The following is a 27,171-nucleotide window of genomic DNA, read 5'->3' as shown; positions in this document are numbered from 1 at the left end:
GAGCAGGGACACACACCCAGGTCCACCACACCTGGCCCAGCGGCACTTCTTTCCCTTCCTCTAAAGCCCTTGGAGGTGGCAGGAGGACCTAAAGCCTTAGTCCTGGCAGTTTCCCTTCCTAGGTCAAAGTTATTCTTGCCTCCGAGGCTCCTGCTTCCCCAAGGGTGCTCCTACCCTAGATAGGAAATCTACCTAGTTTTCCTCAGAGGGATCCCGGCTCAAGGTATCCTCACGGGGGCCCATGAGTCACTCCTGAATGGGACCTCTGTTCCAGGGTGTTAGCCTCACTCCAGCCAGCTTTCCAGTTCTGGAAAAAAAGGCCACATGGGAATGGTTCCATCGGCTCATTCTCATCAGAAACATTATCTTAGTTTATGAAGAAAAAACACAACGCTGAAGTTAATTTTAGTTCCCGTGATGCCTGGGAGCTATAGCAACCAATTGTATAAAAATATGCAGCTGTCCAGATGGCGAAACTTATCGGAGTCTGCCAGGAGCCTGTATTGAATAGCCAAGACAGAGCATCAGCTCTTGGCCCCCGGATCAGGGAGAGGTTTTGGGGGAGCATGGAGAGCAGAGATCCTTTCTTGGATTTCTGATTCATGCCTTTGAGAACCTGAAGAAAGCCATGAGCCCTCTCTGCAGAAAAATGCACAGACACCCAAACTTTTATGATCAATTTTTGTAAGTTTGATGTTCTTTGGAAGACTAACGTTGGGTATTATTCCAGGCTGGAATGCCAACCCCCTCATTAAGTGAATGCCAGCTCTGTGCTGGCCGCTGTTCTAGATACTTTGAATATTGCAGCAAATGTGACACATGACCCCCTGCCCTCGTGGATCATTTGTCTGGTGGGGGAGACAAATAGTTTCTGAGCAGGACAATTGCTAGGAGGGAAGAAAGACAGTGTACGTCGGTGAACTCTGCCTGTGAGAGAGGCAAGGAGGCTGATTCCCACTGGGTGGTCGGCAGTTGGTGGTCGGGGGGGATGCAGCTCCTCTAGGAGATGACAGAGACCTGGTGGGTGAGGAGAGTCCAGGCACAGGACATCCAAATAAACGACTGACCCTGGCAGGGGTACAAGTAAGTGTAAAGAAGCAGGGGTAGGAACAATGTTGGGGTTGTTGAAGAACTGAATGGAGGCCAGTGACCTCGAGTAGATTGAACAAGCAGGAGAGGATGGCAAGAGAGGCAGGGGCCATATTATGTAGAAGTTTATGGGTGTGTTCTCCATCTTCTCTCTTTTCTTGTGGTTCAAACCAAATCCATGCTTCTCGAGCCACCTACTCCAGCAAGCCTTCTGCACTGCCCCAGTCTAAGCATCCCTCCACTCTGAGCCCTGGGATAAACCTCACAGTCTATACCACTCGTGGGAGTGGGTGTATCCGTAAGGCAGGCCCTCTTGGCAAGCTCCAAAGCTCCTGTAGGACAAGGACCAGATATTAATTCTTGTATCCCTCAGAGTTCTATGAATGCACTTACGAACGTTCAACATTCATCAATATCCTCATAAAGTTTCAACCAAGACCTATTGCACTGAGAAGTTCATGTAGCACAAGAGTGAACCAGTCCAACGGTGGTGGACTCAGCCTGCCCAGACCCCTGTAAAGCAGGTGATCTTGGGCAAGTGACTTAGCCTCATTGAGCCTCTGTTTCCTTATTAGTAAAATGGGCACAGTAACTTTATCTAAGTCAAGGGGTTGCTGCTGAAGACTATGAAGTCTCTGTAAGCCTTGGCTGTTGTTACTTCTAAGATTATTATCTATTCTATACTGATGATACAGACTCCCCAGCTAGAAAGCAAATCTCTTATATGTCTATTCCTGGTGCAACTAGAGTCAGAGTTCTTATTTTTAGATCGTACTCCCCATCTTGTCTGTACAGAGGCGAGTCTTGGCTTTGCCTTTGTCACAGATACAGTCCCCTAGAACTGGTAATGCCCTCCGGCGCATTTCCTAATCTTGTAAAGATCACTGGTCAGGAAGTCAGGACACTTGGGCTTGGTTCTGTCCGTGTCCTGGTTCTGTCCCTGGGGGCCTTTGGGTAATCCCTGGCCCTTCCAAGCCTCAGTTCCCTTCTGAACAAGGAGGAGGTGGTTGCAGATGATTCCTGTGGACCCTTCCAGCCCTGGAGCTCCATGAGTGTACAGGCAGCAGCCCGGGAACCCACGAAGCAGGCAGGGTTGGGGAGTCTGGTCAGGACAGCCCACCACAAGGGGAGGAGGAGAGAAATGGAAGACCTAGTGGGCTTTGGAGGTGGGGAGAAGGGGGAGGGGAGAAGGAGGAGACAGAGGAGGAGGAGGAGGAGGGACCGAGGGGTGGAGGGGAGAGAGACCCAGCCCAGAGCTCTGAGTGGTTTCCTGTTGCTGGGCTCTAAACCCTCCACATTCCTGCAGACCTTCACACCGCCCGGAGTGCGCTCTGCCAGCCACCTGCCTGCCACTGAGGTACGCACGACCCCTGCCCGGCCTTTCCCTCCTCTGGGTGCTCACCCCGACCCCCTAGTTCCCTCCTGCAGTTTGTGTACAGAAAGAGGAGCTGTGCTGGGAAGTGCTGGGTCAGGGATGAGTACCCGTCTCCTCTGGGCACCATCACTGCTCCCACTAAGGACTGGAGCCTTGGACTCACTGCCTGTTGCTTTTCAGGTGGTATAACTCGGTCTCCCTTTCAGGTTTGCAGAAAACAATCTCACTGTGTCTTTGGGAGAGTGTTTTCTCTGTTTCTGTCTCTGTCTGTGCCTGCCTCTCTGGTTTCAGAGGCTGCCGGCTTAGCCTCTGGGCTCCCTTTGCAAATGTGGCAGCCTGCTTTCCTAGGAATCTGATCTGGTCACAGCTGCATGGGGCCCGCTGGCAGCTAGGGTCTGTCCTGCGCCCCATTCCAGGAGAAGACTCTTCCTAGACTAGGTTTTCCGTCCGGGGTTCTGTTTTCCAAAAGGAACTTTGCACGAATGATAAATTGAACCCTAGAAGGCAAACAGAGTGGGGTGGGTGTCTCGACCTCGAATCAGCCCCTCTGGGAAGGTTCCCATTTCCCTGAAATTCTCCCTCATTGGCCCCCTCCCCCCAACACAGGCACTCCAAAATAGCACCGTCAGATAGTCACTCCCGGGTTAGGCATTGTTCCCACCCTGGGCTGCCGGGGGTGTAAGCACAGGAACTTACTGGCAGTAGCCCTTAGTGTACATAGATCTGAAGACCCCAGACATCTGATATCCAACCAAGCTTCTGGGTCCTATGGGAGGCTGGGTGTGGTGGGGGATGTGCTCCAAGAAGGGGGGTGGGGGAAGGCAAGCCAGAGAAAGTCCCTGGGCAACTCTCTCACACCTCCTTGTTTAGAAAGTCCACACTCTACACGGAAACGGTGTCTAGCCTTTTAGGATGTTAAGTCCTCTTTGGACACACTCTTTCTGCCTTCCTTGGCTCTGTTGGCTGGTTGGTGAGTGGACTTCCTGGGGTCTAAGGAACACTAAGGGAAAAGGGGGCACTGAGATGAGGCATGTCTTCAAGGAAGCCCAGTCTGCTCAAGAGAGAACAGAGAGGCCCACGTTTTCCTCCAGAAAGGACAGCATTCTACACAGAACACGGGGAGAATGTTCTTACTAGCAATTCTCTAGGGTTAAATTTCTATCTTCTCCAAGTGCCGATGGGAGAATGAGAAGCAAATAAGAAGTAGGTTGGGAGCCTTAAGACACACATTTTATGTGCTGTCTTAGGTAAGTCTTTGGGACTTAGTTTCCCTATCTGTAAAGTTAGAAGGTTAGACTTGATGGTCTTTGGGGAGCCTGATGTCATCTGAGACTTTCAAGGGGAAGTCTCTTAAACCAGAATCCAGGGACTGGCCTTTGAATGGGCTTTAAGATATTTGTGAGCCACTTACATTTTATGTATAGTAGTAGTAGTAGTAGTATGTGTGTGTGTGTGTGTGTGTGAGAGAGAGAGAGAGAGAGAGAGAGAGAGAACAAGAACAAGAGGCATTCACAGCCTTTAGTGTTAAGATATACTCCAATGGATGTACTACTTCCCAAAGGGCTGGAGGGCATGAGGATGTGGGAGATGGAGTGTGGGACTGGAAGCAGATGTATATTCGCAGGGGGACCAACAATTTTGAAAGGGCGTGTTTGGGGAAGAGAGGGTTAACTCACAGTGCTCTGCTGCCACATCGACAAAGCCTGAAGCAAAGGGAGGAGGGAGGGGGAGGGGGGAATGGGGTGCCTGGAGAAGGAATCAACTTTTGAAACTTTCTCCAAGTCCCACCCACTGAAAGGCTCTTCTTTGCCATGACTCACTCTGGGAGGAATGTGAGTTGCCACGGTAACCTTTTTTTCAGGGTCTCTGCCTGCTGGCTGAGAGGGGACACTGAAACACTCAGAACCTCAGGCTCCATCTGAATGTCCCCCACCCTACTCAATCCCCAAATATCAGGACAGCAAACTCCAGGTCCAGCCCTACAGATCTTCCAGGATCCCAGGGCAGCTGTGGGGCTGTGATAGCCTCCTTGATCCGGCGTTGGAAGGTTGGAGACCTGAGTTGCACTGCCGTTAGTTCCTTCGGGAGGTGCCATTTGACCTTGACTTAACTGATTCTCTGTTCTGAGCCCCAGTTTATCCCTTGATTAAAGAGTAGCAACAACGGTCACCATGAAGGGATATCATGTAGAAGAAATGGGATGCTATGCAGGAAACAGTTGGTACACTGTGGTCCCCCAAGCCCACCATGCAGCCGGGTTTTTAGAACTGATAAACTCAGGGCATGCAAAGACTTGGTGAAATCATTTCCAGCTTTTTTGGTCTGGCACTCTATCATTCTGGGGTTTGCTTATAATTTCTCTTTATTAAAAGTGCTAACAGGCACACTTAAACAAAATAAATGTTTAAATCCATTTTGATTTGGGCACCTTTGTATTTCCCAAGAGTGTTGTACCCTCCAGTGTGAAAAGAACATTGGCCAAGGGGATGGCACAGGCGAGTCACAACTCACAGTGAGTGACATTGGGTAAGACCCTTCCCCTCCCTGGGCCTCCAGTTTCCTAATCTGTTTAATGAGAAATCTAGGTGGTCTCCAGGGGTCCTTCCAGGTTCAAAGTCCTGCAAACCTAAATCCCAGAGGTTGCTTTCATGAGAAGAAATAGATGGCCTACATTTTTAACCCCTGAGTCCCTAGTTGGAAAGGAAACAAGAGAGGAGGGGCTAATGGATCTTGAGTTGCGTAACAGTCCTGCTAAAATCTTTGTCCATCTGTAGAGACTTGTCAACCAAGAGCATGGCTGGGGTTTGCTATTTACAAGAGCAACTTCCCTTGCTATGAATAAACTATAAATAGGAAAGGACGGTGGAGAAAAGTCAAGAGCTCAGGATGTGAGGTAAACAGGAGAATATTTGGACTTCATGTTATTTAGCTAGGTAGCCAAGTGTGCAGAGATCAACAGGGACGGACACAAACCCACAAGGATGTAGACTGTAAACATCGATTTTACCAACAGGCACCCACTGGCATAGCTAAAAATAAATGCTTCTGTATGTGGGCCAAGACAGAAGGCCGCGCTCTCACACGCCTCCCGCTGAGGCATACGTTGACTCACAGACAAGTTCCAGGTATACAACCTGATGCACGTACAAACCCGGGCGCTGACCTACATGGGCCCCAACAGACAGATGCTGAGCCCGGTGGACACTCACACATACACAGCTTCACGCAGATGTCCTCAAGGCTGTAGGTCACTGTGACAGACACACTGCCAGGTGCGCAGATGCGACTGCCACTTGTAGCCACGCGCTGATGTGCATAGCCAGACATAACTACGGGTTACAATGAGGGGGCAGACATGTTGGACACATACAGGACCAAATCACTGGCCGTGCTTTACAGGGAGAGAAAGTGAGGATCAGAGAGGGAGGATAATCACTGAAGGTCACACAGCCAACTGATGTCTGAGCCTAACTTTCAGAAGCTCAGAAATGTCCAAATGTTCACTTTCCATTCTCCTTTCCTTCCTCCCGTCCTGCCTTCCTTCCTTTCGAATTCTTTCCTTCCTTCCTTTCTTTGATGGTTTCCAACTGGTCACTTTGGTTTCACGCCTGTACATCCACAGGCAATAAGCCCTGTGGATGATCAGTGACAGTGATACTTTCTCTCTTTGTGGGCCAGTGTGGCCTATCCCAGCCCTCAGGGCTTTGCCATGAGGCTCCCAAAATGTGGCTAAGACTATGTCTCTCTTCATCCGTCTTTAAAGGAGGAAAGAGAGGGCTGGAGCTAAGCTCTCAGCGAACCTGGGGATTAATGAAGCTATTACCTTTTCTCTACAGCATAGAGCCCAGATCCCGACCCCAACGCTGAACTCCGGGATGCCTGGGCTGGGCAGACCCAGGGTCAGCAAGCAGTGACTTGGCAGAATTATTTAGAAAAGCAGCCTCCTCTTATCCAGGAGAAAGAGATGTCTTAGGCAGGAAATTAGCTCTACCCTCACTCTCAAGGGATGGAGCTTAGTGTCTATAGAAAAAAATATGGATAAAAATAATCAACTCTGTCCAGAACTGGGTTCTTTCAGAAACTTGATGTTAACCTTCTCATCTGGGGATCCCTCTGGGTCATCTCATGATAGTCATAGAATTAGGGTCCCAGACTGATCAGATGAGAAAAGAAACAGCCAAACAAGGTGAACATCTCGATGTTTCTGAACATCTGGAAGTTTAGCATCGACATCAGCCTGCTGTGTGATCCTTGAGTGAGTTATTTTCCCCTCTCTGAGCCTCAATTCCTTTATCTCTAAAATCAGAATCATGGCATAGAGGGGTCTCCTGGCTTGACAATACCAGTCCATTGGTAGTGGCTGCCAGAAGAGCTGTATTCAGGATTCAGATGCCACTCTGCACTTTGGGGGAAGAAAGCATGTGATCGATTAGTAATGTCTGCCACATGCATGGGGCAGGAGAAGGTGGAGACATTTCCACCATGTATTTGTTATCTTTGGTATGTGACAGCCTGGATTCTGATTTCTTTCTCATCCCCTCCATTTGTGGTCACCCTGATGCAGCAGTGGCCCCTAGAGGGAGCCAAGGAAGAGACCCTGAAGCTCCACCCTGGGCCTCTCCTAACCACCAGGAAACAGTGAAACGTGGCATCTTAGATGCCTTTATGGAACCTCAGTTAGGCGATTCTAGTCCCAAACTCCAGGGCCGCTTTGGAGTCGCCCCAGAACCACTTCACTCCTAGGCTTGAGCACCCATAACACCCTAAAATTTTCCCCTAGCTTCTTCCCTTCCGGTAAGAAATATTAAAATTGGAAGCAGAGTCAAGGGACAGGTTTGGGGAGAGGGGGGTGATACTCTGAAAGGCTTCTGCCTGAGCTGACTTAGAAAGTCAGGTCTGAAAGAAATCTCAGGGACCATCTTGCCCCAGGGTTTTCAGACTGTGTTCCTAGGAGAACCCAGAGAAGCTCGAGGGCATCACAGGGGCGTCTGAGTGGGGAGGACTTTCGTCCCCATCTCAACTCCTGCGGACCTGCTGTTTTTTTTTTAAAATTTCAAGCTGATTCGTTGAACAGATTATAGTGAACTCATGTTTCAACAAATGCGAAAGGCTTTTAGCTACTTCAAATATTGGACTTCCCAGAAGACCTCGTTGAAAGAGAGGGCTTACATAATTTTGAACAGTGCCAATCTAAAACAACCTCCCCACTGTGCAGATGAGCAGGGCCAGCTGTGGTCCAAGGAGGAGAGGAGGCTTCTCTAAGTTTGCACAGTGAGCTGGGAGCAGCACCGCCAAGACGGCATCCCGGGACTCCCGACGTGCTTGTCACGAGACCACCTCTGGGTGGCTGTGCTTGTTCCCAGGCGGGAGCCAGCCAGTGTGGCCTCATCGGCTGTGGCGGCGCCTCTCTGGCCTGGCTCGGACCTCCTTCCAAGTCTCAGCTCCCTGGCGGGCCTGGCTCACAGAGGGGGTTCCTTTATTAGCCTCCAGACTTGTTTTTCTCTCTTCGGGCTTGTTTACCAGGAACGTGTGTTCTTGGAACCCTTGTTTCCAAGCCAAACAGTGGGAGAGAGATGCTTGGTTTGCGTCAGCAGCCCAACTAAGAGGCCAGCCTGGGGCCCAGGCCTCGTCACTCTGTTCTCTGGAGGCTGGGCTGGTGTCCCCTTGACCAACAGGAGCAATGTCTCCTTTGTTCCACCTCAACACCCTTTCTCCCTGGGCTGAAGACAAAGAGCCTGGATTCTTGCCTTGGATTCTTGAGGGGGATGGAGATCCTGGGATCTGTGGGTTTACGGTGCTCTTCCAAACAACATTGCTTACTTCTTGTATTCTCTCATATAAATCACCCATGAGCCTTTCAAGGTAGGTGTGTTATTTCCATTTTATAGATGAAGAAATGAATTGAGGCCCAGAGAGGGAGAGTCCCTTTCTGAAGGTCACACAGTGGCTAAGTGGTAGAGCGAGGATTTGAGTCTAAACATTCTGTCTCCAGAGTCCCTGTGCTTGCCTTTATGCTACATTGCATAACCACTCTGCATAAACACTGGTTACCTTTATAATCACTCTCATGTGGTCACCACTAGCCCCCGGGGCTACTTAAATTTAAATGAATTAAAATGAAATCTGATTAAAAATTCAGTTCGTTTACACCAGCAATATTTCAAGAGCTTGGCAACATGTGGTCAGTAGCTCTCTTAATGGACGATGCTGACACAACAAATTCATCATCTCTGAAGGCTTCTGTTAGACCGCACTGCTCTGTAAACCTCTTTCTACTCAAATCGGATTTGATGATTATAACTCAGATTCTGTGCTTCTTGTTCTTCAGAGCCCGTGATTCCAAGACCGGCAATCTAAAATTCCATGATTCTGAGATTTCCCCCAGTTGTGACATTCAGAGACTTTTCAGTGTCCAGGGAGAGCCCAAAGGAGGCCCTTTATATTTTGAGGGAGATGAACTGGGGGGCTGGCTGTACTTTTCCATCCCCAGAGTCTTTCTAAAGAAAGAGAAGTGACCTCGGCTTCGGGTCCTGCTGGCAGCCAAGGACGGGTTTTCAGCCATCTCCAGAGCAAATAAAGGCAAAAGGAAGGGACTTGATGTACGGAACAGGGGGAGGAGGCGGTGGTGGGGTGGGGGTGAGCAGTGTCTGCGTTTGATGACCACCAAGCCAAGGGAAACACACTGCATGTTCCTGCCCTGGTCCAGGCTTCTTTCCCTGGACCTCGGGCCAGTTCACAGCCCAACTGGGCTCCATTCAGGTGAGCACCTGGGAGAGAGCAGCTGCCAAGAGAAACTGTGAGATGAAGAGCTGGCCAGTGGTGGAACAGGGCTGCTCGGGTTCTCATTCAGCCCTGCCACTCAGTCCCTGGGACTCTTTGAAGATTTCCTCCCCTCTCAAGGCCTCAGTCTTCTCACCTGCACTGCGGGACAGCAAGACACGCCTTGAGCCTCCACTGGGATTCTTGGACGGAAAGGATAGACAGAGGCATCCTCATAAACTAAAGAGATATGAAGGAAGGAGTTTTCATTTAATACTAGTCATTTCTACAAAGCTGTTGAAATTTTCACTGAGTGTACCAGATCTAGGTTTGATTGGCAAAGGATGTGTTCTGAATACTGGGGTTTGATTCTGTGTTCTGGCCTCCTGGGGTTATGGCCGCCCCCCATGACTGTGTAGGATGGGTGTCAGACCCATTTCAGAGAGCCTCAGGGAGGTCTCCTATACATGTAGGAAGGATGGCTGTGCAGGAAGCACCGTCCAGCTGTGGCCCTTCCTTCTCCTCCCATCATCTGGAAGGATAGGGTTCTGGGACTGGCAATGGAGCACTGGGCACTGGGCAGAACCCCAGATTTGGAAAATAACTCTTTCTCTAAGATTTTCTCTCTCTCTTTTTTTAAACACTGGCGCTTTCTGCCTTTCTCCTCCACTCCCCCAACGGATGGAACATAGTCCCTATTAGGCTCTACCCAGCTCCACGAGAAGGGGCTTAGTCAAGGCAGTCTGACTTACAAGAGGCCTGAGTGTTGCACGATTTCCTGCTTTCAACCACAGGCTCATCGGGAAAGTGGGACTAGGGCCTCTCTCATGCCTTTTCTGTGTCCATGGGATGTGAGGCCTTTAAACACTAAAAGCACTATAAGATTTAGAATTATTTTTCAGTTCTGGCTGTAAAACCAGCAGCAGGAAGTGTGAGTGTGCCACTGGGAAAGAAGTGCAGGAAGTGGGGGAGGCAGGACAGACAAAAAAGCTGAACAACTGACCCTTCCTTGGTCAGAAAGGGGAGCGTGGTTGCTCCGTTCAGATGAAGGATGCAGACTCCGGTGATGTTGGTTTTCCAGGAAGGTTATTGCATTTCCAGTCCTAGCATGGACTAGTCAAGTCCCTGACACGACTTCTGTCACTGGAGCCCAGACAACACCTTTCTGTGTTTCTAGCTAGCAGTCTCACTCTGCCCCTTTGACTTCAAACAGTCTCAGACAAGTCCTCCATTGATGCTTTCCTCTTCTGTTCCATTCATAAAATCATAGGCCGGGGTTGTCTTGCTTGTATCTTCCAAATGGGAAAGGAAGCAGGGAGATTTTTCCACCTCTAGGCCTGGGAGGGAACAAGCATACAACTGTATGGGGCAGGAACATTCTAACAACTGTCCGGAAAGGCAAGACTGGACTCCTCTGGGAGTCAGAGCCAGAGTGAAGCAATGCCAGGCCCCCAGGCTGATTCCTCTAGATTTCTGTTAGTTTTATTTCATACACATGCCATGAAATAAAAGATGAGGGTTTGTGTCTATTTTAATACCATAAAGGGCCAGTATGAAGTCTACTCTTCCTTTGCCTGTTTCTACTGTTTGAATACTGTAATCCAAGTGAAGAAGGGTTATTTCACAGGTGATGACACAGGCCAAGACCAGCATGTGCCTGCAACATTTTAAGGGCATTTCAAGAACCCACCCTACAACCTCAAAGCTTACCTAGTCTAACCCTCACAATAATGGAAGTGGAGACAAGGTCTAGAGAGGACAAGCCATTAACCAATACACCCAGAGAGTTTTGAGGCAGATCAAGGATCCCTGGCACTGAATTCCAAGCCAAGGTTTTATTTATTTATTAATTTTAATTTTAATTTTAATTTTAATTTTTCATGATGCCAGCGTACCTCCACGGTGCTTGGTCAGTTGGAAAGTTTTGGAAAGAACTAGGGATGATGAGCCCAATATAGAAATTTGTGGGGGCAGAAGAGGGAAGACATGGCTACAGCTCACCTTGACTAAAAGCTGCTCAGGGCCAAGGGGGCACTCTTGTTTTGTGTAGCCCCGGGAGGAGGAACAGAGTAGACCAGATGTTTGAGGGAGGCAAATTTAGATCCCTACAAGAGAGAGCTTTCTAAAGCCATTTGGAAGTAGAAGGCCATCTAGTGAGAACATGAAATAAAATGTCTCCCTATTGTTCCTCTGTGAGAGATGGCGTTTTGGCAGGGAACCATCAGAGAAGATTCTGCTCCCAAATCCTTTGTAGTCATGAGATTTTTGGAGTAAAGAGCTCAGCATCTGGAGAGTGAGGTCTCAGCAGCAGTGATCAGGGCAGGAGAATATTCTAGATCTCAGCTAACATCCTTTAGCTCTGAAGGGAAAAGAGGAGAAAATACGAACACATCCAAGTGTTTGGATAATTTCCTTAGAGGATCCAGAGAGGTCTTGTCCCTTCGGGGTAGAAAAATGTGGCTACCCTCAAGTTTCCACTGGTCACACTCCAAGACTATTGTTCTTTGTTTTAGAAGGTAGATCTCATTGTCTCAAATTAGCAGGAGGCTTCTGCCTATTAGCTCTGCCCATCCCCCTCCTTCCTTCAGAGGGATTAGGAAGGAGGAGGAAAAGGAAGAGGAGGAGGGTTAGGAGGATAAGAAAAAAAAATAAAAAAGAATCCTAGAACATCAGGGATTTAAGGGTCCTTGAAGACGATCTGACTCAGTATCGTCCAAGCTTGACTTAGTTAGCCAAGCACCTTTGTTGAACCACTATTTAAAAACCTCAATAAATGTACTGACAAACGAGGCTCCATATCCTAACCATAAATGGAAAAATCTTTGTCTCTTGTCATAAATGGAAGGAATCTATAAAAATAAACACAAAGAAGACAAAACAACTTCGTTGGAATTCCAGCTGAATATAGTTTCCTGTGGAGCCCCTGAGCCAGAGGCCTGTTCTCTGTTACAAAGGAGGTAGATAAGTGCTTGGAAGGTATTTAAGACATCTTAGCCCCGAACCGAGGCTTTCTCTTCATACAGTCGGGATTGGAAGGGGATTGAGTAGAAGCAAATTTCTCTTACATCTTTCACTATAACTTAACACGCACCGTCTAAAATGACCTCACGTATCACAGGAATCCAGCGTCAGAAGGAGCTCTCCATCAAGAGGACGCCCATTCACTCAAATCTCATTCTCTGTCCCTTCACAGGGTACCCAGCACCATGAGGGCTTGGATCTTCTTTCTCTTTTGCCTGGCCGGGAGGGCCTTGGCAGCTCCTGTAAGTACCTGGAATGCATATCTGCTTGGTCTTCCACCGCCAACTTCGTGGCACTGGCCCCTGGTTGCTTGGAGGGGTCAGGGACTTCCCTATCTCATTATTTCCCTTATTTTTTGAAAAAGAATTTTTCGTACACTGGTAAGCATGGGAGAAAAATTGAGATGGCCACCACTGGATGGAGAGTCCAGGGACGAGAGATTTCCATGTAAGGAGAAGGTGAACTTTTAGCATCCACAGAGCGGGCTGGTTAGTTTCCAGATCAGTGAGGATTATCCCGTTGCAATCTGGCCAAATGGGGGTTGGGGGGTAGGGGAAGGTTACAGGGGTAAATTGTAAAGTCAAAGGTGTTGGGGAGGACTGGAAAAGGGGGTAGGTTCAGGATCTGGGAGGTAAGAACAAAGAGTGTCTTGGAGATGTCACCATCCAAATGGACCCGCTCCAGCAGTTTTGTGTCTTGCGAAAATGGGTCAAGAAGACTTAAAAAACAATTTAAGGCAAACCCATCTGGTTGAGCTTGGGTCCTGGCTCTGCTTCTTGGCCAGGGGAGTGTGGAGCACCCTGATGGACAGACAGTCCCTCCAAGACTTGCATGCAGGGGGCCAGTAATGGTTGTCCAAAGCTAAACAGGAGCCATTACTGGGAGAGGGAGGAAGGAGCATGCGCAGACAGTTTCTCTCAACCCCTGATTCCCCCATCCTCTCTCCACTAGGAGGTGTGAGTGATGCTAGACGTTGGCAGGTGGATTCTGTCAGAAGATTGGGCAGGGTTAGCATTACTTTTAGAAGAAGCCCCAGGCGGCCAGACACCTCAGAGCTGTATATTATCTTGCTTCTTCTTACTCCAAGTTGACATGGCAGGAAGGAGTCACAAAATCACAATAATAGTATTGTACTTGTGGGGAAGGTAATGACTTCTGTTAAAATGCATGATGTTCCTGCCTGTGTGTCTCTGTGGGTCCCACTCTAAGCTGAAAGGGGTTGGTTTGCATTAGTGGTCTTCAGATTCATAGGAGTTCAAAGCAATGGAAATGATTCTCCAAGCTAAATCTTTGATAGACACCCCAGATATAAAATTTCTAAAGGGGGGGGGGCTCCAGAGTTCCATAGGGCCCCTGTGTTTGGCTTCTCTTCTGTCCTCGTCACCCTACCCATGGTAGCCCCTGAGGCACAGCGGTGGGGCTCTCCAGTGAGCTGCTCTCCTAGCTCCACTGGCTGGAGGCACTTCAGAGCCAAAGCTGGCCTTGGCCTTGACTTCTCTGAAACACATTTTCTCTTCCCAGCAGCAACAGGAAGCCCTGCCTGATGAAACAGAGGTGGTAGAGGAAACCGTGGCTGAGGTGGCAAAGGTAGGTGGCTAGGGATCCCAGACTCCACCTTCATTCTGTGGAGAAACCGGATGAGTGCTGTGGGGTCTTGACCCTGGAACAAAGCATTTGCCCCTTCCTATGGGCACACACAGCACAGACGTGAATCCCATGTGTCCCCCAATCCTGACGCTCCTGAATGCTTCCCAAACATGGCCCCCTAGAGTTGGGAACTATGATTTTGGAATTTTTAATTTTTAAGCTACGGGACAATTTTTCTTAGGTGACTGTCCATAGTCTCCCCATACACAAACACAAAGGGAGAGCTGCAATGGTGCGGCTGGCGGGGGTGGTGGGCTTGGTACCCCTCCTACCCCAACACCCCTGGTGGCCTCTGCAGCATCTCAGTGGGCCTGTAAGAGTCCATCTAAATTCTGGACCCTGGCATTTGTGCTCCTTGTGCCCTGATCCCGGCACGACTTTCCAGCTTGTCTCTCCTCTTGTGGGACCTGAAGCTCCGGGCAAGTCCTTTCCAGTGTTTACCCGCAAGGGTAGCAGCCGTTGGACTCATCCTTCTCCCTCCACCCCCAGGGACCTGTGGGAGCCAACCCTGTGCAGGTGGAAGTAGGAGAATTTGATGAAGGTGCTGAGGAGACCGAAGAGGAGGTGGTGGCTGAAAGTAGGTCCTGTTCTCGTGTCTTGTCATACCTAGTCTTTGCCCTCCGCCAGTTGAGCTTGGGGCCTGGGGATAGCCTACATGAGGTTCCTTCCCAAGGAAGTTCAGGGTGGGCTCCTCCCTGCAGGGTGGGCTGTTGGGGAGAAACAGCGTGGACTTAAAGGCTGGGCATCTTCTTTGGGATTTGGGCATGATCTGTGTATAGCCCAGCTGTCTACGCTCTGAGTGTCAGGAAGGGATGTTCCCAGGCTGGAAATGAACTTCTCCCTTCACAGCTATTTGCCAAAATTGGGTTTCACATTCCCACTGAGGGCACAGGTCCCACGGGGTCACTGCGCTCCTTGACGACTTCTGTCTCAGCCCATGCCCCAAGTGGGTGCAGACTTGAAGGGACTCCAGGAGTTTTCACACTCTTTAGCTTATTTGATCTGCATACAACCACGAGGAAGTAAGGCCTGGGAACCTGATAAAGCTCATATAATGCTATGCTTGGAGTTGGTGCCAGAAAGAGAGAAACGTCCTAGGGCTTCCACCTCCCGCCTGTGCTGGCATCCCCATCCTGCAGAGTGGAGAGATGTCATACCCGAGGCGTTTAACAGCATGGAATTGGGAAGCAAAGCCACCTAGGTTTGCCTCTAAACTTGTTGACTCCCGCTGAGAGTGCCCTCTGACAGCCTGCTTAGCTGCTCTGAGCCCAGCTTCCTCGTCTCTAACATAGGACCGATGAAGACGGTAGACCCTTACCTCACGGCTGTTGGGGGTTATGAGATGAGGCACAAGAGCCCTTGGCCCAGTGCCTGGCAGGGCAGCCATCCAATAAAGAATGACTCAAGTACCCCACATCACACATAAGGAGGAAACGGCCAGATGGAGCCGTCAGCCCGAGGGCACAGAGTTTTTGCTGGAGCAGGGGGCCATCTACTGAGTCTGTTCCTTCCCTCCTCCAGGCGCACCCTCATCCGGTGTTTACCAGACACAGCTGGGGCTCTATTGTTCCGTGTGGGCCTCAGGGCGCTTCTCCCTTTTCCTTTGTGACCACTCAAGTCTGTTTTGCTTGGCCTCTCAGCTCCCTGGCTCCCTGACAACAGCCGATTTTCGATTTTCCGAGTCATTCAAGGTTTATTTTATTTTATTTATTTATTTTTGAAAGTTTATTTTATGACCCAAAAATGCCTCACTATCATTGAGGAATAGAGAGCTGAGAACGCAATGGTTGCTTTGGTCCTCAAGGGAGTTACATGGTATCCAGTGCTCCTGGGTCCCAGATTAAGCCTGTGGCTCCCCAAAAATATGCCTGACCCTAACCCTGACCTCACACTGAATCTCTAATCTCCAGACTGAGTCATTTTCTCCCTTAAGCGCCAGCTGCTGGGCTCAGCAGAATAGGAAGGAGGACTGAGGGCTGCCCAGAGCCAAGAAGGAGTTCTGCCTCAGGATCCATCTGGGTGGGCTGGGGTGGACCTGGTAGTGCTAACTACATGCCCTTGTGCTCTACCAGACCCCTGCCAGAACCACCACTGCAAGCACGGCAAAGTGTGCGAGCTGGATGAGAACAACACTCCCATGTGCGTGTGCCAGGACCCTACCAGCTGCCCTGCCCCCATTGGCGATTTCGAGAAGGTAAGGCCAGGGGGCTGGGGGCTTGGGCCTTTGAAAACATGAGTGGCTGCCCAGAACTCTGGTGACTCAGTGGTTCTATGGGGCAGCTCCAGTCTCAAAATCCCCTCACTAGATAGTCATAGTAGGAAAGTAGAGGTAAGGCTCTGCCTGTCAGTGGGTCCCTCCAGCAACCAGCAATAATTTATTCAGCACCAGCAGGTTCCCGCTGTGCACCAGATCCAGGAAAGGAACATATCAAGAACATCAGGCACTAAGATAGAGGCTTTCTCAGCTTGGGAGCAGCCTAGCAAAGCATCGGATCCAAAAACGTGGGTGCTGGGGTCTGATGGAAGGTTGACTTCAAATTCCATCTCCGCCCTTGTTAGCTGTGATATCTTAGCCAAGTGCAGAGCTTTTCCAAGTCTCCGCTTTCTCATCTCTAAAGCAGGGGTAGAAATGGTCTTTATTTCCTAGGACTTTTGTGGGGATTTGTTAGGTAGTACTTAGTACCCAATATATGCTCTATTTTTTTAAAGATTTTATTTATTTGAGAGAGAGACAGAGAGAGCACGAGCAGTGGGGAGGGACAGAGGGAGAAGCAGACTATGCACTGAACAGGGAGCCTGATGCAGGACTTGATCCCAGAACCCTGGGATCATGACCTGAGCTGCAGGCAGATGCTTTATGGACGGAGCCACCCAGGCATCCCCTGGGTGCCTATTTATGCTATTTAAAAAAAAAAAAAATCTTTCAAAACCCATGCATTCTGCCTCCAGTAGGGCTCCTCCATCCATCCATCCATCCATCACATCTATCTGTCCATCTGTACAATTACTTATTGAGTGCCCACTCCTGACAACCAAAGTGCTCGTGATGACCCAGCTCAGGACAGCAAATCTGGTATCAGCATTGCTCCCACAACTTCCTGTCTGGGCTTTTCATCTTCAGTCTCTCTCCGATATAACTTCTCCTCTGGGCTCCAAATTTTAGCATCATTGTCCACTCCTCTCTCCTCCTTACCCCTGTTACCCGCATCCCGCTGGTCACCAGTGCCCATCCACTCTCCCTCTGCAGTGATAGATAAGCAATACCAAGTAAGTGTGTGCAGGAGGTATGATACAAGGCTCCCTGCCTCCTAACACAGATACGTACTGCCACAGTCCTTGTTCAGCCCTCAGTACCTCTGCTTGGTCACCTCCCTGGACAGACGTCCTTTAGGAGAACTCGCACGACTCAGTGCTGGGCTATATTCACAGCGAAGACTTAGTACAGTGACATGTTAAAGATACACAGCTAAGGAATAATGGAACAAGACATAGGGAGAGTCTGAAAAAAAAGGAAAAAAAAAAAGACCAAAAAAAAAAAAAAAGACATAGGGAGAGTCCGGAAGAATCCGCGTGCAGGCTTGCTTCCTTTCTCCGCTGCATGAGGCGGTCTCACAAAAGGCTTTCTCTCCCAAGCTACGAAGATGCAGCCACATGTGAGCGATGTTTCTGCTCAAGGAAGCCCATTATTTGACTCAGCACTCAAAGTTTTCATTGAGTGCTGCCTAGCACGTCCTCAAATTCCTGATTCCCAGAAGGAAAGCAGACGTTCAGTGTGAACCGTGTTGTTTGTACAAGGGGTCTAGGCACAGTGAGGCATCCTTATCATCTGTGGAAAGTTTTACAGCTGTGCAGGGACTTGTTTACCAGCCAAGATCGCAAGCAGGTCTTTCTAAGCATACCAGCTCCAGGCTTGCTGTGTTAACTTTTTCCTGTAGACTCTGCCTCTTTGCCATCCCCATCTTTATTTTTAAAGATTTTTATTTATTTATTTGACAGAGAGAAAGAGATCACAACTAGGCAGAGAGGCAGGCAGAGGCAGAGAGAGGGAAGCAGACTCCCTGCTGAGCAGAGAGCCCAATGCGCGTCTCGATCCCACGACCCCGGCACCACGCCCCGAGCTGAAGGCAGAGGCTTTAACCCACGGAGCCACCCAGGCACCCCAAAGATTTTATTTATTTACTTTACAGAGATCACAAGTAGGCAGAGAGGCAGGCAGAGCGGGGAGCAGGCTCCCTGCCGAGCAGAGAGCCCGATGCGGGGCTCGGTCCCAGGACCCTGGGACCACGACCTGAGCTGAAGGCAGAGGCTTTAACCCACTGAGCCACCCAGGCACCCCTGCCATCCCCATCTTTTTAATTCATCCTTTGCAGAGATGCCAGGGTTGTTTTCCCTTAGCTCAGCCTGATTCGGCCATATCTCTGCTCAGAGACCAGCAGTGGCTCTTAGCATGGGCTGCACATTGGTCTGGAAGCCCAGAGAGCAGGACCTTGGTGCAGCCTCACCACGAACTCCCTGTGTGATCTTGGGCTAATCACATTCCTTGCTGGCCCTTTGTGTCCCTGTCTCTGAAATGGGCAAAGATGGTGGTACCCACAATGGACTTTGGGAATGAAGGCGAGGTGCTCTATGCTTTGCCAACAGGTATGCAGCAATGACAACAAGACCTTCGATTCTTCCTGCCACTTCTTTGCCACCAAGTGCACCCTGGAGGGCACCAAGAAGGGCCACAAACTCCACCTGGACTACATTGGGCCTTGCAAATGTGAGTCTATCCTTGGGCACTTCCAGCCTCCCAGCCCACAGAGAGCCCTGGGCTCCCTGGTCGCTGGCTCTGCCGCCCTCATGCTGTGTGATACTGGGCAAGTCTCTTCCCCTCTCTGAGCCTCTAACAGGATTGCCATTTATAAAATGAGAGGATTGTCTAGGAGTAGCTTCCTCTCAGCTCTGTATTCAGGACACCTCCCAGAAAGGACTGAACAGTTGTGGAAGTTGTGGAAAAATCTATAGGATTTTTCTTTAGCATCGAAGACAACTCATTCTGTTTCTTTAATGATCAGGATGTCTCCTACAGGGCTAACCCAAACCTTTACTGCTTCAACATTGTAAAGCAAAAATGATGTTCTGTCTCCACCTATAAAGTGGTTTTTGTTTTTAATTTTTATTTATTTATTTATTAAGTAATCTCTACACCCAATGTGGGGCTTGAACTCATGACCCTGAGATCAAGAGTCTCATGATCTTCTGACTGAGCCAGCCAGGCACCCCTGGGCCTACAAAGTTATCTAAAATATTTGAATTTGAATGCCTTAAAATAGGAGGTGTGCCTGTCAGTTCCCTTTAGGCCCTGGTACTCAGTGTTGCCGTATTCTTGGCCTTTTTACTCCATCACACTTCTATCTGTCCACTTAAGGCACATGATTAACCACCTTCTTCTAGAAACCCGGGGAGTCAGGTGTTGGGGGGAAAGGGACGCTCTGGTATTGTCTAGCTTTTTGTTGGTGATGCCAGGTACAGACTCCATGGGCCCAGGTACCTCCTTCAGCGTTGGCAGTCTCCTTATCATTTGAAACACCCGAGGCCACATCCGGTTCCCCTCCAAGATAACACCCATGTTGTGTGTCTGGTACGCTCTGGCACCAGATGGCACCGGGGAGAGCCACTCACCTGCCTCAGGTGTGCAGAGTGCAGAACAGTGGAGGAGAAAACCAGGTTCTCCTGTGGTCCGCCCCACTCTCCCGGTTATGGGGCCCGGGGTGTGAAAGAAGGCCCCGGGAGGAGGCTGGGGAAGGAACGTCGATAGGAACCTTTACGCAGTGAGACTGAGTATGCCAAGGGGCCTTTTACCAAGTGGCCCTTGCTGTCCTCCGGGCGCATTGCTCACTTGCTCCCACTCCTAGTGTGTCCCCCACAGATGCTCCCTTCCACTCCCCGGCTGGTGGTGGAGAAGGAAGTGGTCCTAACCACAGAGGGAACTTTCCCTAGACTTAGGATGAGGGAAGGACAGGCCTCTAGGCTCCGGGACAGACACATGCCCTGGGTGGCGGATGAGCTCTGATAATGTGGCCTTGAGCAAGCCCCTTCTCCCCAAGCTGACCTTTGATAAGTCCAGCAAGAGGGTGGACTTGGTCTGACATTCTGGGATTCTAAGTTCCAAAGACTAGGAAGGAATCATCACGAAGAACGTTCTGGTGGCTGAGCAGTCCTGACCTCCCCACCCCCGCCAAGCTCGGCCTATGGATAAATGTTACTCCTGAGCCTCACAGTTTTGAACCCCTTCCAATGGCTGGCAGACCAGCATGGGATGGGCGTCTGCTTTCAGGCCCCATCACATAGAGAGATGCAGGAGTCACTGGGGTGACCCATTTCCCGCAGCAGGTCAGATCAGACCAAGGGGAGAGCCTTGTGTCTCCCTTTGCAGGGCATTCTTCCCTCCACAGAATCTCCTATGCTCATTGTGGTGTGAAGAAACTGGCCCAGAAGGGCCGAGCCACTTACTGTGCCAAGGCCACTGACTGAAGCAGCTGTGGGAGAAGGCCCCCGCGGTGGGAAGCGGGGCCTGGCCGGCATGTAGGCCCTTAGGCTCGGAGTGTCCGGGTCTGTGCTGACAACTCTTGCGTTTTGGACCCCAGACATCCCCCCCTGCCTGGACTCTGAGCTGACTGAATTCCCCCTGCGCATGCGGGACTGGCTCAAGAACGTCCTGGTCACTCTGTATGAAAGAGATGAGGACAACAACCTTCTGACGGAGAAGCAGAAGCTGCGGGTAAGTGCTCTCTTTCCAGCCTGTGCCAGCGTCCCTGCCTGGCACTGGGATGGCTCCTGGCCCCGGGCTGGCTGAGGCCCACAGTCCTGTTCCTAGAACTAGGCCCCCAGGTGTAAGCCTGCGCCCCTGCTCTGATGAGTGCCTTTATCCTGGGTGCTGGACACAGACTTCTCATTGTCTTTGGAGGCTGAGAGTACGCATTCACTTCTCAAAGACTCTGAGAAGTCCTGTAATGAAGAGACCTGCTCGCTTTGTCCAGTCCCTAGCGTCAAACAAAAGGGACACAAACTACCCTATTTCTTTTCCCTTCTGAGTCTGTGGGCCTTAAACTTGACTGGATCTGTCAAGCACTTGAGTACATATAGAATGCAGATTCCTGAACCCCACCTCCCGCCTGCAGAATGAGTGTCCCTGCAAAACCAGGCCCAGGAAGCTGCATTTTAACACACTCTCCCACTGAGTTTGATGGGACAGCTCTGTGGAGACAGAGCCCTTTGAGATCTCCCCATGCCTCTACTTATGCAGATGAGATGCTGCTACCCGTGTCTGCCACTTCCTTCCCTCACTTTGAACCTTGGCCGTGGCTGCTCTGTTCCAGCTCTGGCTGACTGTCCAAGGTAGAGGGACCCTGACTGGGCCTGGCCCATGTCCCTTGGACCCTTTGTCACACTGCATCTGCTCTCACAGGTGAAGAAGATCCATGAGAACGAGAAGCGCCTGGAGGCTGGAGACCACCCCGTGGAGCTGCTGGCCCGGGACTTCGAGAAGAACTACAACATGTACATCTTCCCCGTGCACTGGCAGTTTGGCCAGCTGGACCAGCACCCCATCGATGGGTAAGACCTGCCCTCAGGATCACAGGGGGCCGCGCTGGCTTGGCGTGGGAGTAGACGGCGTCACTGGTCAGGGCTGGTAGGCGCACTGGGTCTGGAAAACCTCTGCTGCTCCCAGCCCTGGAGCCCACAGTCTGCGTGGGGGCCGAGGCAGGAGGATGGGGCATAGGAGAAAAGATGCACACCCGAGGGGAAGAAAGCCACAATACATTTTCATGCCAGAAGAAGCAGAAGTTGGTGGGAACTGGAAGTCCCCCCTGACCCCTGGGCTTGCTGGCCTTGGGTGTTCATGAGTTGTGAGAGAGCGAGCTAGGAAGGAGCACAGAGACTCCATGGGGCAGGGGGGTGGAGCGGGGGACAGCCTGCATGGTCACAGTCCTTCAGCAAGACCAGAGACCCAGGCCCAACAGGGTGAATGGGCCCTGGGGGTTCATAATAAATCCACAGAGCCCATTCCATCCTCATTGCAAGCCCTTGGTTTAATTGTTCTTGCCTCTCGTCTGAATGACTTCTGAAGTGCCGTGGACAGGCGGGCAGCTGTCAGCCAATGAACGCTGCCTGAGCGTCTACTATGTGCTCAGTGCTATTCTAGGCGGGTGGGGGTCGGGGGGGTGGGGTGTTTAATCAGGATTGACCTGGTCCCTGCCCCTGGGACACTCACACTGTGGTGATGATCTACTCTCACAATCGAAGGAAAATGTGAAAAGGCTCCCAGAAGGCGCAGGTGGTGGCTTGCTGCGCGGGAGGCCAAGTGGTGGTGGTCACGACCCTCACGTAACTTTCTGGTCTCCTCTTGCTTGTGTTTTTGGAGGAGCGTAGGAAGGAGGGCCATCCTGTGTATGTGCCTGGGGGAGCTCACTCTCTTCAGGGATGCTCCTCTCTGGGGGCTCACCCCTTATTCTTGGTCCAGGCTGTGTGCCTGGAGCCCGCTCTCCCTGGCGGCAGTCCCCCTGGGCTGGGGTCTCCTGAGCTCTGGGAAACTCCCTGCTGCTTCTCTCCCAGGCTCTTTTCATGGCTGGGATCCAACTGAGTCACTTGCGGTGGAGGGGGGAGGAAAAGTCAGTGGGACATCTGGATCCCACCAGGCTGAGCAGCTGGATCCCACCAGGATGAAAGGACCAGGAGGGAGGTTTCCAGCTGGGGCTACAGGGACTACACATCTGGGAAAGTGCTCCAGCCTGGGCCAGGGGATCTATCCGCCCCCTCTTCTTGTCCCAGAGCTGCCTGAATCCCTGACCCCCTTGGGACCTCAGTTTTCCCACTGATATACTATGTTAGGGGAAGGAATGCTCCTTCTAGTTCAAACATTGTGTGGTTCCTCCCATGAGTTGGGGGGGTGGGGCAAGAGGGTCTGGGGGTTAGAGAGAAAACTGGTCTCAGTGTGATCCCTTGGGAAAGAGTGTTTTGAGGACAACTAGTTGAGGGCTCTGGGCAATAGGAAAAAAATTTATACATGTGCCCTGGAGTCAAGGCTGGCTGGAGGAACAGGAGAGGACAGTGGAAGAGAAATGAGATGACCTCCCTCTCCCACATTATGTTATTAAAGAAATTAAAGCTCTATGAAGGTTTCAGTTCTTCTGGCCCTCCCGCCAGTTCCAGTCCTTTCCCACTTCTCCCCAGAAGGGAGCAAGTACTCTTATCATTTTGATGTGTCTCTTTTTACAGTTTTTTGTTTTGTTTTTTTTAAAAGAGAGAGAGTGGGGTGGGGCAGAGGGAGAAAGAGAGAATCTTAAGCAAGTTCTATGCGCACGTGGAGCCTGACGTAGGACTCAATGTCACAACCCTGAAACCATGACCTGAGCTGAAATCAAGAGTCAGACGCTTAACCGACTGAGTGTCCAGGTGCCCTGGACTCTTTTCTGTGCATTTGCAGCTACATAAATCTGTGTCCATGAGAAACATGCATTGTTTCGTAGCAGATGTCGATCTTCCGATAGCAGAATATTTTCATTTTAAGTTTCTGTGCCCTGATTCTCAGCCAATTAAGAAACAGTTAAATGCTCCAAGAGACCTGTCTTATGAATCGATGGGATCTCAGAACTGGAAGGGCTCTTAGACATTACGGTCAACTCTCCCTGCTTTGCTGGAGGGGAAACCGAGGCTCAGAGTGGGGCAGTGCCACAAAGTGCCACTAGATCCCACAGAGGTCAACGGTACACCAAGAGGTAGACTGGGATCCTGGCTTCCGGTTCTGTTTGCACGCCCCTTCCTTCTGCCCTGTGGGGCAGGCTCGCTCTCCTCTGTCTCTCGTGGAGTGTTCTCAGGCCCTCCCCCTCTTGCCCGCAGGTACCTGTCCCACACCGAGCTGGCCCCACTGCGTGCGCCCCTCATCCCCATGGAGCACTGCACCACCCGCTTCTTTGAGACCTGTGACCTGGACCATGACAAGTACATCGCCCTGGATGAGTGGGCCGGCTGCTTCGGCATCAAGGAGAGTGAGTGTCGGAGCAAAGGGGCCCCGTCCTCTCCCCACCTCCCCTCTGCTCTCTCCGCCATCTGTGTGTCCATCCTCTCGGCCCGGCTCTTTCCTTTGTGCCTAGCTAACTCCTTTCTCTGCTCTCCCTGTCTGGGTGGGCCTTGTTCTCTCAGGTGGCTTCTTGTCCATCTGCTTTCTCTTTCCCTTCCTCAAGCGTAGCACTCGGTCTGTGCCTAGTGCTATCTTGGGAGCTGGCAGGCACCCAGAGAGGGACAGGAGGTAACTTGGCAGCATGTGTAAATGACAGGACAGGCCAAGGGGCAGGGAGACCAAGGTCCTCAGTCCCCAGCTTCCTGGGTGACCTTGGGCTAGGCCTCTGACCCTTGCCCGGGGTTGGGTGGGAGCCACCAATTCCATACAGGCTCATTTCTAATTCTGTTTTCTTCTCTTGCTTTGCAGAGGATATTGACAAGGATCTGGTGATCTAAATCCACGCCTCCTTCTGCAGTACCGGATCCTCCCTCTTTGATCTTCCCCTTCCTGTTTCCCCTAAAGTTTAAAATGTTTGGATGGTTTGTTGTTCTGCCTGGGGACAAGGTGCTAATATAGATTTAAACGAATACATTAACGGTGCTAAAAATGGAAATTGTAACCCAAGTCATGACATTCTTAATCATAACACGGCCATCGATGCCTCTTGCTCACCCACTAACGGTCCCATTCTTCTCCTTACCATTTGCTGCGCTGCCCCGTGTCCTAGTGGCGTATGGGTGGGAACTTTGATTTGCTCAAGTCTGCCTTCAACACATCCTGCATTTTCAGATTTTTCTCTCCATTTCTCTGTTTGAAACTAGTACTCACCAAGTTAGTTTTTGTGTTCATTTTATTTCAAGGTATTGGCTGCCAGGGGGTCATCCCCACGTGGCCTGAAGGTGGGCAAAGGGAAGTAACAGGCACGTGAGGCTGCCAAGGATGTTTCTGGAACTAGGGGGACTAGTGGGAGAAAGCCCTGTAGAACCCACCAGCCAGAACTGCAGGTAGGAAGGCTGTCACCCAGAGAAAGGACCTGAGTCTGTGTTAGGAAAACACATTAACTCTCACATAAGCCCGGTTCCTCACCATTCTCTACCCCTTCATCTTTCGGTGCCCTTTATTTTCACGTTAGACTGTTAGTCCAAACTTCTGGGAGCCGGGGTGGACCATCAGCTCTCTGGAATCCGCCAGGTCCCTGGGGAGTGGATCACCACACCCTGCAGGGCTTCTCCCCTCCTAGCTGTCTTTGGGAAATGCAGGACTGGGAGGCCATTCCGAAGACGAAGGCCAAGGTCAAGAGCGAGGTGTAGAGAATTGCAAAGTAGAAAAAGTGGAGTTGGTGAATTGCTTTTGTTTTGTTTTGTTTTGTTTTGCTTTCACATTTGGATAGCTGTCATGAGAGGTCTTTCCCTCGGTTTCTAGCACGTTCCTCCTTTTCTCCCTCTCTCCACCTTTTTTCCTTCTATTAATCAAGAGAAACTTCAAAGTCAATGGGATGGTCGGATCTCACAGGCTGAGAACTCGTTCACCTCCAAGCATTTCATGAAAAAGCTGCTTCTTATTAATCGTGCAAACTCTCACCACGACGTGGGGAGTTTGACAAATCTTTCAAAATAAAAAGTAACGACTTAGAAACTGCCTTCCTGAGTGATTTTGCATGCGTCTCGATCTTAAACACCTCCTTACCCTGACCTACAGATACAGGGACAGAGGCGTCTACACACAACTGCACAACGGCAAACTTTTGCAAACACTACTATGCTTTGGTGCACACATAGGCTTCTTTATACACAGGGGGTGTATTTGTACACAGGGAATGTATGGTTTCTATAAGCACAAATTTAGCTTATTTTTAACACTTTATTTTTATTTATTTATTGGGGGAAGGCAGAGGGAGAGGGAGAGAGAGAATCTCAAGCAGACTCCCCACTGAACATGGAGCCCCACATAGGGCTTGATCTCATGACCTTGAAATGATGACTTAAGCCAAAACTAAGAACTGGATGTTTAACCTACTGAGCCACCAGACACCCCAAGCTTACTTTTAATTTTATGAACCGTGTGTTGAACTTCTTTCATTATTGCACTTCATTATCAGAAATACCAGGCTAAGCAACTCTCTCCTTCCACCACCCATCCATCCTCTTTTTAACCCCCCATACCTATTTATTTATTTCAAAATTTTATTTAAATTCTAGTTGCCATACAGTGCAATATTGGTTTCAGGAGTAGAATTTTTAGTGATTTGTTACTTACATACCTACCCAGTGCGATCACAAGGGCCCTACTTAATACCCATCTCCCATCTTGCCCATCCCCCACCCACACCCCTCTATCAACCCTCAGTTTGTTCTCTGTCTCTAAGAGTCTTTTATGGTTTGTTCATCCATCCATCCATCCATCCATCCATCCATCTATCCATCCATTCACTGAGTCAATAAATGTTTATGATAGACCCGTTAGGCACCAGGTCCCATGCCAAGTGATGGAGACTCTACTGTGGCAAAGCAGGCAAAGCATTTGTTCTAGAACTTCTAGTCTAGTAGATTAAACCACTTCACAACTAGGGGCCCCTGATTGGCTTGGCAGATAGAACATGCAACTCTTGATCTCAGGGTTGTGAGTTCAAGCCCCATGGTGAATAGGGAGATTACTTAAAGCAATTGAACCCCTAAAGATAAATGACAAGAAGTGGGAAGTGCAGTAAAGGAAGAGTAAGAGAAACCATGAATATGTACAACGGGAGGGCACAGCATAACTCCAGAGCTTCGCCGTCCACATGGTAGCCACCACACTGTGTGGCTATCTAGATTTAAGTTTAATTAATTAAACTTAATTAAAATTAAGACTCAAGTTCCTTAGTCATATTAGACACTCTTCAAGTGCTCTTTAGCCACATGTGAAGAGTGGTTACCTATTGAACAGGGTAGATCTAGAGCATTTTCATCATTGTGGAAGGTTCTATTGGACAGGGCTCTTCCATGGCTTCTTTGAGAAAATTGGAGCTGAGTCACAAAAGAAAAGAAGGGATTAAGGGTGTGGAGTAGAGAAAGAGCATTCTAGGCAGAAGGAACAGCATGTGCAAAGGCCCTGAGGTAAGTGGGGAGCAAGATGAGTCCCAGGCTGGTAGCGTTGGTGCACAAAGAGAGGGGTCGGTCATATTGGATGAAACAAGAGGTGTGCACTGCCAGACCACGCAGTCCCATAAGCTATGGTAAGGAGTTCGGATTTTATT

The 27,171-nt window shown here is 50.1% G+C and overlaps 1 protein-coding gene across 2 annotated transcripts; it reads left to right on the top strand.

Annotated features, from left to right (window-relative positions):
- The first annotated feature begins 2,290 nt into the window (after window positions 1-2,290).
- SPARC (secreted protein acidic and cysteine rich) lies at window positions 2,291-25,571 on the top strand. Of its 2 annotated transcripts, none has more exons than XM_059174086.1 (10): window positions 2,291-2,446; window positions 12,417-12,486; window positions 13,769-13,831; window positions 14,381-14,468; window positions 15,964-16,085; window positions 18,533-18,653; window positions 20,521-20,654; window positions 21,342-21,490; window positions 23,774-23,922; window positions 24,363-25,571. In XM_059174086.1, exons 2-10 carry the CDS (start codon window positions 12,430-12,432, stop codon window positions 24,389-24,391), a joined length of 912 nt encoding a protein of 303 aa, XP_059030069.1. In that variant the 5' UTR covers window positions 2,291-2,446; window positions 12,417-12,429; the 3' UTR covers window positions 24,392-25,571. The 2 variants fall into 2 exon arrangements, with proteins under 2 accessions (XP_059030069.1, XP_059030068.1); XM_059174085.1 differs by having other exon boundaries at window positions 13,766-13,831.
- The last annotated feature ends 1,600 nt before the right edge of the window (window positions 25,572-27,171 follow it).

The sequence above is a fragment of the Mustela lutreola genome, chromosome 5, assembly GCF_030435805.1.
Source record: "Mustela lutreola isolate mMusLut2 chromosome 5, mMusLut2.pri, whole genome shotgun sequence".
In the NCBI taxonomy this organism is placed as follows: Eukaryota; Metazoa; Chordata; class Mammalia; order Carnivora; family Mustelidae; genus Mustela; species Mustela lutreola.
The sequence above is the reverse complement of the archived record's forward strand: the minus strand, read 5'-3'. Positions and strand labels throughout refer to the sequence as shown.